Raw genomic sequence first — 19,700 nt, 5'->3', positions numbered from 1 at the left:
GATGACAATCCATTTCAGGTGAAAAATGGTCTTTTTCCCCCTTTTCACACCAGAAACCTGACAGGCTATTGGTAACACAGCACTCATATTAGAGAACCAATTCATCTGTAAACCCCCAAACGGCAATGTTCAATATTAAATTCTACTATTTTAGCAAATAAAAATGTAAATCTCGAACTTTGAAAAGTTTTCTGAAAATGAAATAGCTTTTTTGTATCTACGTTACTCAATACATTCTTCATATATGAAATTGTATAAATTCTACAAAGTTAGAAAGAGTCAAACAAACAAGACCCGTGCCTGCAATTTGAAGGGAAGAATAAAAAAAAAAAAGACCATCTTTCTTTACTTTTAAACGTTTTCACTTTCTTTCGTGTACAAAACATTAGCATTACATCTTTCAGCCAGGGGTTTTTAGATAGGACATATTGTAATTAACATAAATTATTCATAAAAATGTAACAAATCTTAAGGCTGGTTCACATGGGCCGATGATCGCTTAAAGATCGCTCAAACGACAGTTCTAGTGACAGCTTTGAGTGATCATTTTGCATAAACTATTAAGTAGCTACTCAGCTACTTAAGAGCAATTAAGTGTGCAAATGAAGCCTTTAGCTGAATGCAGTTAATAGCCCGAGGGCTCTTATCTGCATTCAGATCCTTTGTTCTCCAAGGGGAAACAATGCTATCAGCACTCCCCGTGGAGAACTGCTGATAAGGCTTATGGATGATTTTTAGGTTGGACTAAATTTAACGATCAGCTAGCAGTGCATGAAAAGTGCACGATGGGAGCACATTTAGACTCAAACGATTTTTTAGCGATCATCGGCTGGTGTAAATGGTCTTTTAGTCCTGCTTGCAGTATAATCTGGATTTTAGCAAGTAAGAAACCCAGAAGTGTGAAAACAGAAGGGGATATGGAACATGGAATGAGGAGGAGGGAGGTAGATTAAGGGGGAAGAACAACCAAATTCATTTTAACCTTTGCTTGAGATTCTTGAGACAATATGTTTAACACAATTATTACCCATCTCTTTTACTTCAACTAGCACTTCCCTAAACCAGATTTCACTCAACTAAGCCAGATGTGCTTTCTTTAACGTGAAGAAACATTTTTAAAAGGAATTCTCTAATGCAGACAACTCCAGTCGCGTATGAGCAAAGAATTCTCTACTCTGGGCCTATCTCGCAGACCCACTCTGGGATTGGTCACACTGGCAAATCTACATTTTCCCCACAGTGTATTGAAGAGCTGGCTTGCATTCAAAAAATGACTGGTTTTCATGAGCTAAGGACAGGTCATCAACAGAAAAAAAAAAGCTGAAATGTCCCGGTCATTCCCTTTAATTGGGTATTCCAATCGTGGATATTTATTACATATCCACCCCTTTAATGGGACATAAAAGATTTCAAATTGCCTACCTTTGGACCACTTCTGGAAAGAGGCTCACCATCAATATTCTGGAGGGCTTTCAACAATTTCTTCTGCTGGCTGAATGAGAAGGTAAATATTAAATTAAACATCAAACAAGTATTGACTTGTACTAGTTCCAGGCAGTAAAAGGTTTGCTAACACGTTTGCCTCTTTTGTTGCTTGCCATTACAGAAATGGTAGCTCAAATGCGTTATAAGTAAAATTCAAGACAAGTGTCATAATGTTGAATATACAACAGGCTTTGATTAATGTAAATGTTGGATGACATAAATTGTCATCTAGGGACCACAAAGCAAGGACGGCAAGTTCAAGGTGATCCACTACGTGTCATATTTAATTGGAAATGTAACCCCCGAGTTTTTCAACTTGTGTGAGTATTCTAATTACTTGTCTCGGAATTCTCTTTATCTCCCACTGTTGACATTACAGTGCTCACAGTGGCTACTAGTAATTATTAGGAAATTATAGCACCAGTGTTTCTGGTGGCGCAATGCACGTCACAGGCACAGCTCTGCTACACGCCACGCGCGTCACAGGCACAACTCTGCTACACGCCACGCGCGTCACAGGCACAGCTCTGCTACACGCCACGCGCGTCACAGGCACAGCTCTGCTACACGCCATACATCCATGCCGATGATACAGATTACATACACAGCTCTACTACATCCATCCTGATTCCCACACGACACACACAGCTCTTGGATACAGTGATCAGCCCCTGGTTATGTGATCCCTGACTGCACCCACAGATGTGATCACATGACATTGACGTCATCACAGGTCCTGGTAGTTTGTCAGCTTATCCAGCACTTTCTACCAAACTCCAGAATGGCTCCTCCCACAGTAGTAACATCACCGCAGGTCCTTCAGCCTGCCGGATCTCTGTGGTGCAGGTAGGTCAGTGTCTCCTGTCAGGACCGCCGAGTTGTGTGACATAATAAAAGCTTAGTTGTATTCTCATTGTGTTATTTTTGTCCTCCCCTTCCAAGATCCCTAACTCTGTTCTTTCTTCTGTCGGTCAGGCTCTGTGTTTTATATATACTGTAGGACCTGCGATGACATTACCAGGGGCGGAGCATGAGAAGCTCAAACACATATACATACACACATACATACATACATACATAGACAGACAAGTGATCCTTAGTAGTTTGATTATCAAGCTTGCCACGGACCCTGAAAATAAGCCTTCATTTTTGTTCATGGACACCGATCAGGCATAGCATTAAAACCACCTGTCTAATATTGGGTACATTCCTCTTGTGTCAACAAAATGGCTTTGTTTTCTCGAACCATAAACTCCCTGAGACCTCTGAAGGTGCCTTGCAAAATCTGGAACCATCTCCTGTAAATTGTGAGATCAAGCTCTGGTTTATCTAAGCCATCCCATAGATGTTTGTTCTGACTGAGATCTGGAGAATTTGGAGGCCAAGTACAGTCCTTGAACTTTTTGTCCTGTTCCTCAAGCCATTTCAGAACTATTTTTGCAATGTGGCAGGTTTCATTATCCTGCTGAAAGAGGAAACTTTCATTAGAAAATACCGCTATTACATCATTTATGTAGGTGGTACGTGTTACATCCAACACTCTGCCTCCTTCGGCTTGCATTTTTCCTGTAGTGTGTCCTGGGGCCATCTCTTCCAGCGGTCCACATGATGTAAGAGAAACAGGATTTATCAGACCAGGTCCCCTTCTTCAATTGCTCTGTGGTCCACTTCTGATGCTCACTGGCCCATTGTAAGCACTTTCATTGATGGAGTGGTCAGCATGGGCACTCTGACCGGTTTGCAATGATGTAGCAAGCTGTGCTGCACTTTCTACCCCGACAGCTTTCTATCATAAGCAGCAGTAGCGTTTTCAATCATTTGTGCTACAATAGCTATTCTGTAGGATCAGAGATGGGCTAGCCTTCACTCCCCACATGCAACAATGAGACTTGGGTTCCCTTAACCCTGTCACCAGTTCACTAGCTTGCTTTCTTTGGACCACTTCTAGTAGGTACCAACAAGAACACCCCACATGTCCTGCTGTTTTGGAGATGCTCTGGACCCGTCCCTTAACTACTCTAGGACAACGTGGTTCTTGTCAAAGGACATCAGACTGTTACATACGACCATTTTTCCTGCTTCCAACACATTAGCTTCAAGAACTTTCACCTTACTTGCTGCCTAATGTATCCCACCCCTTGATAGGTGGCATTGCCACCAGATAATTAATACTATTCCCTTTACAGGTCAGTGGCTTTAATGCTACAACTAATCTGTATATATTCCCTATTCATGTAGATATAAACTGTCTGTAATGTATGTGAACTATGAATGAGGAGGAGACTGAACTTGACTGTAAAAGGAAATATCCAAATCCCAATCTAGGAATAACCAACCCTGTAACCCTGATGGCCTAGAAAAAAAAGAAATATAGTATAGTTCTTTGTAATCTCCATAGGCTTTAAAAAACAACAAAAAAAAAACTACTACTCTGTTAGGAGGAATGTAATGCATAGGGAAGCGAGAGAGAGATCTCTCACTTTCCCCACCGCTCCCCCGCATTTGCTCGGACGAGTATGCTTGCTCAATTATCTGCTTTAACCGAGCGTGCTCGCTCATCTCTAGAAGCGATATAACATAGGTGCATCATGGCGGTAACAATCAAAATACAAAAAGGTTTCACTGAAGAGGAGAGAATGCACCTTATATTTAAAATATAACCTAACCGCCAGTGGTCAGCAAGCTCATACAGATAACTACACCCTGATGTAACTCAAGACATCTGCAATCAGCTACCCTGGAGATATAACAGTATTGTTGGAGAAGGGAAGCAGTAAATGCATCACTTTGGCCATGCTATTCTTCACAGTGTGCATTAATGACAAAGCAGCATTGCTATTAAAATGTCAGCAATCAGCATTCATCTTCCATTGTCTCTTAATACATGCAGGCGGTGGTTCACCATGTTGGCACTTTGTGAATAATAATAGCCAAAATTATCACTGGCTGCATCTGGGATTATACATAATCTGTCACCAAACAGACCCAAGTACATCTGTTAGAAAACATGAATCAATACCAACTCATAGCAATTTTATGTCCTTTTAGTAGGAGGTTTCCAGAAAAATTTGGCTATGGGTGCTGAAATGGCTGTTTTCATATGTCCTATATACCGTAGTTTAATTAAGGAAGGAAGGGATTTGCTATTTTGTATAGCGCCAACTTATTCTGCAGCGCTTTCAGATAATTTTTTTTTTTATTCCTTACCAACCTCAGAAGGATAGAAGGCTGAGTTCATCTTGAGCCAGCTACCTGAACTTGCAGGTATTGGACTTGATCCCCGAGGCAGAGAACAGGTAATTGGGGCTCTTTTTAATACAGATGGTGGTATAAATTACAATGTGATCCGGTAACGGAAGAACTCCTTTAACCCTTTCCCGTCCAATTTGTATCCTGGTTTTCCTAGGGGGGCTTACTCTTTTTCTGCCATTATACAACAGCGCTATATGCTGGCTAAAGCCAGTACTGCATGAAGTGACACATTGGATGGGCTCCGACAGCAGAGAGGCTGGCAATATACAGTAAGAGAACCCCGACAGATGTCTACCAACATCGGAGCTGTACAGCCTTAAATCATAATGTCTTCACAGGTCAGACAGTGGATTGGAAAGGGTTAAGGTATTTTACAGATGTGCATCCAAGGCGTTTAATAGTGTAGTGGCTCTTCCTATAAGAGGTAATGAAGATGATGGGATTGGATCCCACTTTTATGAGATGGGTATAACTTCTGTACACGGATGCGAAGGCCTGTGTAGGTGTACATGGAAGTCATACAAATACACTCGCTTTACATAGAGGAACGCGACAAGGATGCCCTTTTTCTCTGTTGCCATTTGCAATGGCAATCAAACCCCTTGGGGGTTGAACTCAGATATAGTGAGATTCAAAAGGGGAACTAATGAGGAAAGAATTGCGCTGTATTCTTGGGGGATGCTGAAAGGTTGTTGGATACAAATAGTCGAGTCAGCAAAGACGATGCAGTTACTCCAGTCTTAGTATTAATTGGGATAAATCAGTAATACTGCCAGTAGATAAGCCTGACCTAATGGTCCATATTGACCAAGCCCAACTAATATTTGTACAACCGTTTTTAAGTACTTGGGAATAAACATATCAAGACATGTCACAGATTTTATTAAATTGAATGTAGACCCATTAATGCCTAAATGTAAGCAGAAGCTAGATGTATGGTGTAACCTGCCTCTATCGGTATTAGGGAGAGTTTAATCAAGATGATTTGGATCCCCCGACTAATATACTTGCTGCATAACTCACCGCAGTGGATGATCCGACGCGACTACTATAAAGTAAATCTTATTTACAGATCTTACATGGGGGTAAAAAAGTGCGCACATTAAATTAGAAACACTTTGCAACTCTTAAGCAGAGGGTGGATTAGCTCTGCCTAACCCAACAGCATACTTCTTCACCTCCCAGATGCAACGTTTTAGAGGATGGCAGGCGGAAGAGACGCAGGATGCCAGCTTTCAATTCTTAAAGGAATACTTTGACAAAACGCATTTGTTAGAGGCATCGGAGATGCAGAGGTTTAAGTGTAATGCCCTAGTTTCCCACACTGTCCCTCAGGTATAAGATTTGGTAGAAAGCTCCAAGTATTGCAGGGATTGAAGGTTGTATGCATTATACCTCGATTTTGGATACCCCCCTGGTTGACTGAATTAAACAAGCTGAACGATTTTGAATATTGGAAGAATAGAGGGGTTACACGTATCTCCCAGATACTGTCAGGGGAAGTGAGAAAGACATTCGATCAACTACAAAGTGATTTACCGCACACACAGTTGTATAGGTACTTGCAGTTGCGGCACACATACCAGGCGGAGGGGAGCTCTAGGGAAATGAAGACTAGAAATTTTATATTGGCTGACATTCTAGGTGCGGAATCCACTACAGCAGGGAAGGTATCGCAGTTATACAATTATATACAAGGAAATGTAAATCTATAGCAGCAATCCTCGATTAAGAATATATGGGAGGCTGATATTGGTCCCACAGAGGACTCACATTGGGATGAAACCCTGCAGATGACCCTTAAGTTGTCCCTAAGTGAATTACATAGACTGTCACAGATATATTAGATACATAGAGTACATTGTACTCCAGCCTTTTAGTATGATATAGGGGTAAGGAATAGCCCTTTGTATGTTCGCTGTAAAACTCAAGTAGTGGGACTGATACATATGATGTGGCGTTATCCAAAATTCAGCCGATACTGGAGTGAGGTCCACTCTCTGATTAACACTGTATATACAATAAATCTGGAGTTTACTCCATTAGTATGTATCCTAGGATATATAAGTGATATACCAGTGGAGGAGCGCGAATAACTAGCCGTAGCGAGACTTTTGTATATCGCCAGAAAATTGATAGCACCGGATTGGCTGGATGATTCCCCCCTACATTAAGGGAATTTAAGGATAAAGTCAACCGACTCTTACCATGGGGAAAAGGCATAAAGCAGGACACAAATACAGTAAGATCTGGTCCAAATGGTTGGGTGCATTTGGCTTGGCACAACTGAACTTGCACATTAGGTAAGCTGAGTATACAAGGGAAATGCTACAGAGGATATATACAAGAGAGAGCAAAGTAGTGACCCATGAAATAATCACAGGGCATGTATCTAAATGTATCTGGTTGACTTTTTTTTCACTATATAATGTAGAAATAAAACAGTGAAAGTTATAAAGTTATTGTACATGTATGGGGGATGGGTAAAGTACAGTATTCACTGAAGTGTGGATTGAGCTCATTGAAAGCACAACTGACTATTTTCACAGGGACTAGTCTCCACAGAATTTCCGCCCGTGGCTGCTGCCATAGGATTGCATTAGAAAACGCAATCCTATGCAGACGAGCGCGATTTGTCCGCGTGAAATCACACGCAGAAAACAAATCGCGGCATGCTCTATTTCTGTGCGGGGCTCGCAGAGGCCCACACAGAAATGTCAGTGGGGACGAGCCGGCTCCTCTCTGCGCAAGCGCCGGTTGGCCGGCAACCGGCGCATAACAGGGAATGAAGACGCAGGGCTCTACTGGGTCATGGGAACACTTTCCGCTGCAAATTCGCTGACCCGGCCGTCTGCAGGCAGCCTATATTGGATACACGAGAAACACTCAAGGTGGGAGGGGTGCAACGATATTCGTTCTGCTTTTCATTTGTTTTTGTTAAATAAGAAATAAGTGATGAAAATCCAAATAAAAAATAATTATAAAAAAACAAACATTCACAAAGTGCGGACTGACGTGTAACACTACAGAGCAAGAATACTTCTACAAGACCCTCTTCATTCCCCTCGAAGCTAACAGTTCCATGAGACTCTCTCACCAACAAGCATCGGGAACAGGTTTGCCACCTTCGTTAGGACATTGCAGAAACTTCTGCTCTGAAAGCTCTTCAGGAGAAAGTAGTGGTAGTTTTTCGTAACAGGAAAGTAGTTTTACTACAGCCTATATTTAACACACTACTGCAATTTCAAAGGACTTTGCAATTACTTTCAGTCTTTTACCCGGAGGTTTTGTATTTTTTCGAGAGCTTTATTGGCAACGTGTATTTATGAAGAGGCAAAGTGAAGGCGGTTACGGGTTGTACTGGGGACAAGGGAGCCAAGAATCGGAAAATTATATTTTTGCAAGACCACTGAAATTACCCAGAGAGAAAAAGAAAATATAGCTTCCTTCATACAATGGCAACCTAATTAAAAAAAAAAAAAAAATCACAAAAGAAAATTAATCCAAGTAATTACACAGTTAAGGTTCTACCTTAATTCCATAAGGCTGATTCTTTCAATAGCTTGTAAGACTACGCCTTCTTTCTTTTCTTGTGAAGATGCTGAAGACTGTTTAAAAAAAAAAACATAAAATAGAAGTTCGGCCTTTATATGGATTTTTTTTACATTTGCTTCCACAATAATGACAATGTCTACTGTCATAACTGGTAATCGCAGTGCAATTCCAATGAGCAGTACTCAAAAGCAGTATTGTATCTTGCATCCATTGGCGAGATTGCAGTTGGCTTACCCCTGATGCCAAGGATACGGCCTCACGCACACAGCTGTGTTATGGCTTCATGCAAGTTCCAAGTTTTACAGAGCAGTAATAAACCCCCATAGAAGTCTATGGGCCCATAATGTCCATTCACAAGGAATTTTACAACATTTTCCTTTTTTTGCTATGTTTCTTTAGCTGCCATAATACACAGATTTTGCCCCTTAGAAGCCCTATAAGGGCACCATATACTGGCACATGTAGTGTTCATGGCTCAATCGTACAGATCTGTCGTGAATCTATGTACAGTACATGCTTTCATTTCCAAGAAATTAGTGTGCAGCATAAGATCCAAGGTTCGGTTACCGGTACATAGAGTCGAAAAATAGGTCAAAAAGCACCAAAACATGAATTGCTCCATCACTGAAAAACAGCACTGAGCACACTGGAGTAACTATAGGGGATGAAGGTGCACCTAGGTCTAGAAGCCTTAGGCCTTATGTCCACGGGGAAAATCAAATCTGCTGCGGATTTGTAACGCGGATTTGGGCTGCGGATGCACTGTAATTGTCTTTTATTTTTCATGCGGGAGATCAATGTAGCTATGTGCTCTATGAGCTCCCGCACGCGTTATCCGCACTAAAATGGAGCATGTCCATTTGTTTTCATGCTCGAGAAATTTTTTTAATTACCATCCGCGGGTATTTATCCGCCCACGGGTGGTCAATGCATTCCTATGGGACACGGATCCGCGTGCGGGAAAAACGCTGCGGATTCTAATTCTTATTTTCCCCGTGGACATGAGGCCTTAGGGGGCCAATAAGGCCTCTCCTCACAAAATAGGGAGCCCAGTACTATAAATAAAACATTCTAGTTGTGGGCCCAGTTACAGATTTTGTATTGCCGCCCAAAAGCTTCAAGTTTCGCCTCTGACTGAGCAGATCATGTTTTACATGCCGTGATTCCCTGAAAATAAGACCTAGCCTGATAAAAGGGCCCTACCCTGCTTTTTTTGAGGGGGTGGGGGTGAGGGCTTGAAAGATAAGCCCTACCCTGAAAATAAGCCCTAGCTGCACTACATGAAAAAATAAAACAATACTGATCTCGCAGGCACCGTTCGAGTCCCTCTCGCTGGGCTGGGCTCCAGCAGGCTTACGTGTAGTTCTGAATGCTAACGGAGCATCTCTTGCTGGTGACGGGGCTTGACATGGTGGGGAGAGCGATATGGTGGTGGGAATCACGGCCCCATATCAGGCTAACTTCACACAGGCAAGCGTAAGGGCACTTTTACACTTGCGCTGAGTATTCGGGAAGCAGGAAAGGGGAATCAATGCAGCCGAACAGTTCGTTCTCTGGACGAAACGGAACAGCATCAGGTGGACCACACTGACTGTAATGGGGTCGGCCAGCTTTCCGCCCAGGTGCCCAGTTTTGGGACAGAAAAAAAAGTGCCGCATGCACCGCTTTTTCTTCTGGTATTTGCAGCAGACTCATATAGTCACACATACGCTATGTTTAAATCTCTAGATAGATTAATGGTCTCCAGCTTAACATTTATACCTTTAGAAGTTGGGCGTTTAAGTTTCCACTTTTCTATATAAGCTATTGTTCTGCATGTGCCCTGTTTAATGAATACCATCCTTTATCTAGATCCCCCTTTCGGTCTTTTAGACATCCTTTTATTAGCAGGCAATGGGTTTTACACTCCACACAGCCCGGCTATCCTCTTTGTATTTGACACCTCAAGGGAGGAACTGTATGTCTTATCCAAGGGCAAGAAAATCATCAACACTGCAAAGTAATATAAGTACATGGTTGAATGAGCAGTATACAGTACGAGTTTCAGCAGAACAAATAAATGCATGATCTATAGGTGTGAACGGCTTCTTTGGTGGTTTTTTAATGCCTCATGCATTTCTTCTAGTTTATATGCATCCAAATATGTTTGCGGAAAGTGAAAGGCCCTTGTTTAAAGAGAAGATGATTGAGCATTCAAGACCACTAAACCACTATCATTTAGAGTCTGCACCGCTACATTAATGACAATTAGGCACACGTGTAAATACACATGCATTATTAACCCATTACATAACTGTCTGGACGATTTCCAGTATATTCCCTTCACATAATGTCTCATAGGGCAAAGGCTTCGGGCCCCTGGAGGTTGCACGGACTGTTATCACTAAAGCTACTTTTACTAGAGTCAGGGTGGTTTCACACCTGCGCTGGCGATTCCTGTTCCGAACAGCGCTGGGCGGACCCCATTGACTAAAATGGAGTCCACCGGCTTTCCGCCAAGCTGCCCGGCTTTCGGATGGAAGAAAAAGAACTGCATGAAACGCTTTTTCTTCTGGTATTTTCAGCCAGATCTCTGACGAAGCCTCTGGACAGAGCTTCCGACACAGATGTGAAACCACCCTTACCTGAATATTTCTGTTTTATGTTCATATTCCAAACAAGTTGATAGAATTAATTCTTTTTCAGAAACACAGATTAGCATTAGGAACAGTTCATTGCAAAAAGCCGACATGGTTCTTACTTCTAGTCTACTACTCGCTCTCCCAACCGCTTCATTCTCCAGTTGCATAGCATTTATAACTTGATGTGCTGAATGCTCAGAATCCTTGCTTTCTGCAATAGGTTTTCTTGTTGCAGATAATGGTCTCTCCCTCCGACTAGCAGGTCCTAAAATACAGAAAATGTTATTAACCCGATGCAAAAATCTTTCTTGGAATGTAGCTTCAGGTAACAATTTACTCTGGATGAAACCGCCCTCAGGGTACAGGCATCTACTCAAAATCTAGTTCTTACCCAGATTTAGTCGGCTCTCCCATTCTTTGAAGGCTAGGTCTAATGCTGTAGCCATTAGTGGTAAAAGCATTGACTTCTATGGAAGTTATAGAAACACAGTAGAACAGCCAATTTAGCTGTTTCAGTACTCCTGGCCACAAGAGTCAGTGGAGGTCAGCCAGGATGCCCAGTTTCTGGCAATAAGTGAGAGTCCCAGAGCTTGGACCCTCTTTGATAAGATATTTAAAAGATCCTTGGGATCGGTCGTAAAGGTTTGAGATAGGAATACCCTTTTAAGACGGTGTTTCCCAATTGGGGCTTTCCGAAACCTGTTCAGGGGTTCTTCACATGCTACAGCAGCTAGACCTGGAATCTTTAGAGTAGGAAACTGCTTAATCTGCTTGGGAAAATCCATAGTAATAGGGATGGAAATAACAGGTATAAGAAATGCTGTTGGATAGCACAATTATTCAAGAGGAGCAATATTTCTTGTGTAGATGCCAAAGTGGTTTTAGAAAAGGTTGATCAGTAATCATGCATTGGAGGAAACACAGAGAGAACCTTATATATCCCTGCAACAGGCTGAGCAAAAAACGTAATTTAAAGATGGTCATACACAACAACTGGTTAATTAGTGAAGGATATAAGGGTTTTGGATGAAATGATGGGAAACCTGTGGAGTCTAGATGTTTGAGGAGGAGATGACTCACTACTGATCATGCTACACAATATCTCCTCTGCATGCCAAGAGCTGAGGATTCATGATGCTGGAAGAGCTCAGGAGCTTAGCATTTATACATTGATGCCTACTCGCAGTGTTGGACTGGTAAGCCTAAGGCCCACCAACAGACTCACTCTCGGAGCCCCCCTGAAAGTTAGGATGCATTCACACTTGTTTCTTATTATGTCCCAGCTCATCTAAAATCCATGAAAATGCAATTCAGATGGAACCCCAAATGGAGCAGTTGACTTTCACTTGTCAAATGGAGACTAATGAGGTCTCCATCTCACAAGGTTTATTTTGGAGAACAGAATAGTCAACTAGATCAGTCTATGCGCTGAAATAGAATATTCGCTGGTAAAACAATTAAATAACTACAATAATAACCATTGGTTGTATATTTTTGCGTGGATCTGCATTCCATTAACCTCTAACTGTGTTTGTCCATACTAAAAATCCACCTCAAATGGTGTGGAATTTGGGGCGAATTTTTCTACTGAGGAATATCCGCACCAAACCTGCCATGCATGAATTTGCCTCCCCTCCAAAAAAATTATAAATGTTCTATAGGACAACCTTTAGAATGCAGTGGGCTTAGATACAACGGCTGAACTTTAGTATACCTCTAAATAATAGTTACCATATAATGTACTCAAACACCGGCTCTACACAGGAAAGGTTATGTTCACATTTAGTAGAAATTGAAACAGTGAAGTAAGCTCTACACCAATGGGGCGGATTTTGGAGTTTGGATTTTGATGCGCAATTGACACAGACTTTGATGTTGTACGCTGTTGAAAATCAGCACCAATTTCTGCTATGTGTGAATGTATCCTAATAGGGCTTACAGTGCAGCTACCTGTAGTGATCACAGGCAATGTTGTCTATATTGTTCTCTTTGGGCCCAGATCCACCATTGAGATTTCTACCAGCCGTGACTCTCCTCTGCACACTTTAGATTTTGAATCAACTTTTCAGTGCCCCTAAAACAGTTCTTCCCCCAAAATAAGACCCTGCCTTATATTTGTTGCCCCAAAAGAGGCACTAGGTCTTATTATACTTACCTAGTAGGCTCGGTCTGGGTCTTCCCGCTGCTCTCCAGAGCGCTTGTTGCAGTCCTCGGCCACCCACAGATCGCTTCCTGGTTACGGGATTCATAAATCCAGCTTCCAGGAAGGGATGGCTCTAATTGGTTCTTGAGCGCTGCTCAGCCAATCGATGCAACACTCTCAATCACAGCCATCATTTCCTGAAGATGGAATTTATGAATCCTGTAACCAGGAAGCGATCTTCTGTGGGTGGCCGAGGACTGCGAGCAAGCCGGCTGGAGTTCCGGAGAGCAGCGGGAGGACCTGGACCAAGCCTGCTAGGTAATATGTTTTTTTTTTATCTGTTTGTTTTATGTAAACACAGCTAGGGCTTACTTTTGGGGCAGGGTTTATATTTCAAGCCTCACCAAAAATCCCCCCCCCCCCAAAAAAAAATAAGGGTAGGTCTGTTTTTCAGGGCAGGTCTTATTTTTGGGAAAACGGGGTAGCAATAATGTGCCCACCGTGACCCCACTTAGTAATGGTCACCCCCTCAGTGGCCTCATTCAGTAATATGACCCTATGTGGTCCCACTTAACAACTGGTATTAGTGACAGTAACCTATTAGTAACAGCATCCTATGCAACCCCAATTAGTACTGGGGCCCTCTCAGTGCCACCAAAACAGTATATAGAGAGTATCCATGGTAAAGAGTCTGGCCCCACTGCTAAAGTTCTGGCTGCAGAAAGAGGAAAGGGTTAAATTCCTAACTACACCAACAGCCTTCTGTCTCTATGAGGATCTCACAGGCTACAGCAAGACCTCGTCACTCCCCTCCCTGTTCACTCTATTCCCAGTACTGGAGACAGGAAAGGAGAGAGGAGTGATGCTATCCTGCTGGGCACCTGTGAGATCACCCATAGGGACCAAAGCATGTTTGTGTACTAAGGAACTTAACCCCTTCCTCTCTCTGCAGCTGGTTTAGCAGTGCAGATTATACACTTATTATCAAAAGGAAAAAAAAAAAAAAAACTCGATCACCTAGTAGGAGTTGCTGGAATCGAATGAAATTTTTTGTGCGAGATTTTAATGAAGATATGAAGTAGTTCCAGCATCAGAGCAAAAGGATAATTTACTGCAGAAAACTGACCCCTTGACAGGAGGCTCTAGTACCTTGCTGGGCCGCCTCTAGCTTGGATACAAGATGTGATACGGGCAGGAATGAAGGCTCTAGTACCCTGTTGTACCACCTCTAGCTTGGATACAAGATGTGATACGGGCGGGCATGGAGGCTCTAGTACCCTGTTGTACCACCTCTAGCTTGGATACAAGATGTGATACGGGCGGGCATGGAGGCTCTAGTACCCTGTTGTACCGCCTCTAGCTTGGATACAAGATGTGATACGGGCAGGCATGGAGGTTCTAGTACCCTGTTGTACCTCCTCTAGCTTGGCTACAAGAAGCGATACCGGCGGGCATGGAGCCTCTAGTACCCTGCTGGGCCGCCTCTAGCTTGGATACAAGATGCAATACGGGCAAGCATGGAGGCTCTAGTATCCTTTTTTAACGCCTCTAGCTTGAATACAAGATGTGATACAGGCGGGCATGGAAGCATATAGGTTCTGTGTGGTATCTTATGGCATATCCCTCCACATTAGCTGTAACTGAGCCTCTAGATCATGCAAACTCATAGGATGCCGAAGTTGGTTTCCAGATGGTCCCATACATGTTCTATTGGTGATAAATCTGGCGAACAGACAGGCCACGGACGTGTAACAATGTTGTGGAAGCATTCCGGTAACACCCTCACTGTGTGTGGCCAAGCCTCATCCTGCTGGAAAATGCCCCTTGGAAGCCCTGCCATGATAGGAACACATATGGCTGCAGGATGTCCCGACCATATCGTTGAGCTGTCATTGTCCCTTGTACCACTACTAGGAGTGACCGACTGTCATATGTGATGGCCCCCCAGACCATCACACCAGCAGTGGGGGCAGTGTGCCGCTCCACAGCAAAGGCAGGATTGAGAAACTCGCCCCGAGGTCTCCAGAAACGAAATGGCTGTAGTCAGTGCCCAAACTAAACTTGGATTAGTCACTGAAGAAGAACTAGTTACACTCAATAGCAGTAATGGCACCACAGCAAACGGAGGAGACAGTGGGTGGGTGTCAATGGCAGTACATGTAATGGGCGCCGTGAGACTAAGGCCGCTGCCCACTGCAGAACTGGATTCTGCAGGCGGAATCCAGCAGGGGCATCTGCATGTACCTGGTCTGTCGCTAGGTAATCTACACTGCTGAACGACCCGGCGGCTCACTGTCGCACATGTGGCGTACAGATTTTTCCAAAAAAAAAAATTTTGTCAGAGCCATCGCTAGGTGATGATGCGGAATCTGCAACCTGTCTGCAATGTTCATTGTGGACAGGCCGCGGATCGGATGGCTTCCATTGATTTCAATGGAGGCTGTCCGTGCAGAATTCGCAGAACAATGGAACATGCTGAGATTTTTCCTACGCTTGCGGAAACCGCAATTGGTTTCCGCGATATGGAGGGAACATCGATTTCCCATAGCATGCTATGCGAGCTATTTGCTGTGAATCCGCAGTGCAGACGCCCGCCACGGATTCCGCAGTACATATCCAGCCATGGGCAGGAGCCTTTAACATCCTCCAGCCAAGCACCTGGAAATGGTTCAATCAGGCACAGGGGTGTAACGATGGCGCCACCTGTCTCTGGATGGCGGACAACGAAACAGTTGGAGCTATTTGTGCTTGTCAGACGATCAGATAATCCTCTCTAACGGAGGTCTGTCAAGGGCGTCCTGAGCCCAGTCACCTTGTATGCCCTCATGCATCCACTGGTCCCAACACTCCTAACAGTCTGGTCAGAGTGGTCCAGGTGGTGGGAAATTTGTCAATACGACCATCCAGCTTCCTACATCCCAATAATGCGCCCCTCTCAAACTCTGTTAACTGGGTAAAATCTCTTCAGTTGCATCGTAGAGGCATCTAGTGGTCAACAAGCTCTACACAAGGGGGTAAAGAGGTCCACTACATACAAGGAGCCTCTGAGAGCCTTTTTATAGGCCAAGGGGGAAGCCACTTTTAGGGCCTCAGGTGGCAAGACCGTTCATCTAATCACACCACAACTCTAATCATCTGCATACCTGCCTGAGATGGAACTGCATGACTAGTTTTGCAGTGAACTGACAACTTCTTCTAGGTGCCCAATTTTTTATTTTTCTACTTTTTACAAGGTGTAATAGGGGTGATTGAGACGTTACATGTGAACGCGGGGCATCATGCACTTTTTGTCTGAAAGATGATTTTAAGGTGAACTTAAAATCCATCCTTCAACAGACCGCATGCTGTGTTTCCCATGGGAGTCTGGAGATTACATTGTATTCTGCCAGCAGCTCTGGTGAAAACAATGTAGCTATTTGCACAACAGGGCATATGATTATTCACACCTGGGCTCTGCAAACAGCTGGAGGAGGCCCATTTTCATGCAAATGAAGATGTTACAGTGTTAATAGTCATTAGTGACCATTAACACTTTATACAAAAAGATCGCTACAACTTTTAATCGCTTGAAAGATTATCTTTGCCTGTAAATGAGCCTTTAGAGCCATTTTATCATATTTAGCTGCAGCTTTTATCAGCATGTGATTGCTGATAAAATCTGGTGATATAGTAAGGCTTTGCAAAAAAATAAAATAAGCTAGTCACGACAGTGATGGCACACAGCAATGCACTGCAAGTCCTTGTATATGAATGCTTATCACACAACTACTATGCCATCGATGTACTAGAAGATAAAGCCGTATGTCGTACGTGGTGTGCGCTGCTCCTCTTGTCTCGGTGAGCTTCTTTGCATTTTACTTTTCACCATTACAGGCTTCATAGGAATATAAAGGTCAGCACTGCCTCTCCGCTTTGTAGACAGAACTCTCTCATCCTTCTTTTCAACAGCTTCAACAACAACAAAGAAACAAAAAAAGAATACATCCATAAGTTAAAATGGGACAAGAAATGGAGCATTTTTTAAAATGTAGTTTTATGTAAATTAGTAAACAGTTTAATTTGCATACCAACCATCAATTACACAGGTAAATTCCCCCAATAGGAGATGGTGCTGTGCTACTCTTTCATGGACTTGATCTGAACCGTAAATGTGTGCAGGCCACTATTAAAGTCATGTTTTTTATGTTTTTCCATGAAGCTTTTAGAGAGAAAAAAAAAAATACGCTCAGAGAAGTCAGAAGCCTTAGATGAAATGACGGTGCTCTTTGAAGAGGGCTATGCCAGCCTGCACTGGTACCCACAAAGCGAAGAGAAAATCAGTTCCGCTGTTCACATTTTCAGATAGACATGTGAAACTCAACCCTTTCATGGCCAACGGTCATTGATATGCGCCTGCATCCAGCTCACATTCCGCAGTTCTGGCTGGTTTGTTTTGCCGGCGAGGCTGTATTTTTCAATGGAACAATTTTACATATAATATATAATGTATTGGAAAGCCTTTAAAACTTTCTAGGTAGGGTGAAATGGGGAAAAAATATGCAATTGCACCATTTTTTTTTGGGGGGGGGGGGGTATTTTCATGGCACACCTGGCAAGTAAAAATGACATGTTGCCTTTATTCTGACAGCGGCATGTAAAGGGTATAGAGCCGTATGTGTGTCGTAAAGGGGGTGAAGAGGCTTTGAGAGAAGAGTAAACTCTGCACTATGTAAGAAATTGGGCTTATACACAATACAAAAAAAACCAAAAAAAAAAAACTTTGTTTTCACCATCTGACTCATACTGTATACATGCAATTAAAGGGATGTCTGGAACTATGGTAACATCAGCATAAAGAATGCATAAACTGGATAATGCTCTCTCAGGACTAGTGTTCTGGTTTTATGGTTCTTTATAGTGTTTTATAGGTTTTCTCCCTTTATAGGTCTAGTTCTGGGAAGAAGACTTATTTTGGGCATTCTTCCTGTTGCAATTTCTAATATGACAGGGATAATGGTTGTCTTGCGGGGAGCAGTGCTTCTCAGGTATCTTAGTTTAACAGTGCCCTGTCCAATATGGTGTTAGGGAACAATGGTCCCAAAAGCCCAGATTGACAAGGGAACCTCATGGTGGTTGGCCTTGACCAGCGTGAGAATGCAAGGGTGTGGATGCAGGGATATGCTCACATGGACCTGTGATGAACTTATATTAAGGGGTAGTTTTTTCCTGCTAGTGAGACAGCAAGTAAGAGAAGTGAGAAATTGTTGTAACATCAACCCAGCAGAGCTGGTTGGTGTTTGAGTCAGTGTTGGGCATATGCCCTCAATACATCCACCCTACCCCCTCAGGAAGCTGGTTGGGCAGGGTGGTCCAGTAGTTGTGTCCAGAGATTAATAGTAGACACGTAGTGTTGCAGCCGGCTTGTAAAGAGAGCTGTAACTGGGTATTGTGTCTAACAGCCGGTGGACAATAAATTAAGACTGTAACTAGAGCAAAGATATCATGTCTGCAACAGTAGGTCAGAAACGCTATCTTTTCTCCCTAGGAAGAGCACCTAGACTATGAGTGAGGAGACTCAAAAGGCCATTCATGCTCCTCTGGGTAATATGCAAATAAGGGAGATTGAATAATACTTCCACAGCGCCACCTATTGGAAGGCAGCATTCCCTCAAGTCAAAGTCAGACTCTCTATACAAGCCTTGTAACAATGACAGAATTAAAAAGCAAAGCCAGACTCCATGTACAGACAGCTGTTTCAGGGTATTTGCCCTTTATCGGTGCACAGTAGGAGTCTGGCTTTGTTACTGAGAGGCCTGGGACGGGGGTCAGAAATGCTATCTTGTCTTCTTAGGGAGAGCACCTAGATGGTATTATTCCATCTCCCTTATTTGCATAATACCCAGAGGAGCATGCATGGCCTTTTGAGTCTCCTCACTCACCGTCTAGGTACTCTCCCTAAGGAGAAAAGATAGCATTTCTGACCCCCATCGCAGGCCTCTCACTAGCAAAGCCAGACTCCTACTGTACACTGATGACGGGCAAATACCCTGAAACAGCTGTCTGTACATGGAGTCTGGCTTTGCTTTTAATTCTCAGTCATTGTTACAAGGCTTGTATAAAGAGTCTGACTTTGACTTGTAGGAATGCTGCTGTCCAATAGGCGGCACTGTGGAGCTATTATTCCATCTGCCTTATTTGCAACAGTAGGGACATGAGAAGTCCCCAACACAACACCAATTACCAGGCTTCAGGGAGATTGTCATCAGCAGCGGTTCTGAGTGCAAGCTACTTCTTTAATGTAAGGACTATACTTCTCTTGATGCAGAAGACAGTTCTTAATACTGCTCAAGTATATGCCACGTCCCTAAACGGCCAGAGCAGAAAATTGTTCCCAATTACCAGAGCTGGCCGATTTATTTGGTAAAGAATTCAAAATACTGGTGAATTTGTGCAACTATGCCAATAGTTCCCCACTTCACGATCTTTACAATGCCTGAGCCATTGTAATGAAATCCATGTATGCAACCTGCCCATAATATGTAAGAGTAGACAAATTGAGGACAAATAAGGGAACATCTATACTCTGCAAACCTAGAACACTCAGAAACTAAACCGACAAGTGTATGCAAGCTCAGAGCGGAGGGAAACGAGCTCAACTTGATTCT

At 43.1% G+C, this 19,700-nt stretch overlaps 1 protein-coding gene across 3 annotated transcripts in view; it reads right to left on the bottom strand.

Moving 5' to 3' along the window:
• KATNIP (katanin interacting protein) overlaps nucleotides 1-19,700 on the bottom strand; it is a 227,168-nt gene that overhangs the window by 182,025 nt on the left and 25,443 nt on the right. For all 3 annotated transcript variants that reach the window (XM_066576139.1, XM_066576138.1, XM_066576141.1), the window contains exons 9-12: nucleotides 16,867-17,004; nucleotides 11,033-11,178; nucleotides 8,269-8,345; nucleotides 1,423-1,492 (exon numbers count right to left, since the gene is read on the bottom strand). In XM_066576139.1, the coding sequence (XP_066432236.1) occupies nucleotides 1,423-1,492; nucleotides 8,269-8,345; nucleotides 11,033-11,178; nucleotides 16,867-17,004 (431 nt within the window). The remainder of the gene's footprint in view (nucleotides 1-1,422; nucleotides 1,493-8,268; nucleotides 8,346-11,032; nucleotides 11,179-16,866; nucleotides 17,005-19,700) is intronic.

This window comes from Eleutherodactylus coqui, chromosome 8, assembly GCF_035609145.1.
Source record: "Eleutherodactylus coqui strain aEleCoq1 chromosome 8, aEleCoq1.hap1, whole genome shotgun sequence".
Taxonomy (NCBI): domain Eukaryota; kingdom Metazoa; phylum Chordata; class Amphibia; order Anura; family Eleutherodactylidae; genus Eleutherodactylus; species Eleutherodactylus coqui.
This window is presented reverse-complemented; position numbering and strand designations above follow the sequence as displayed.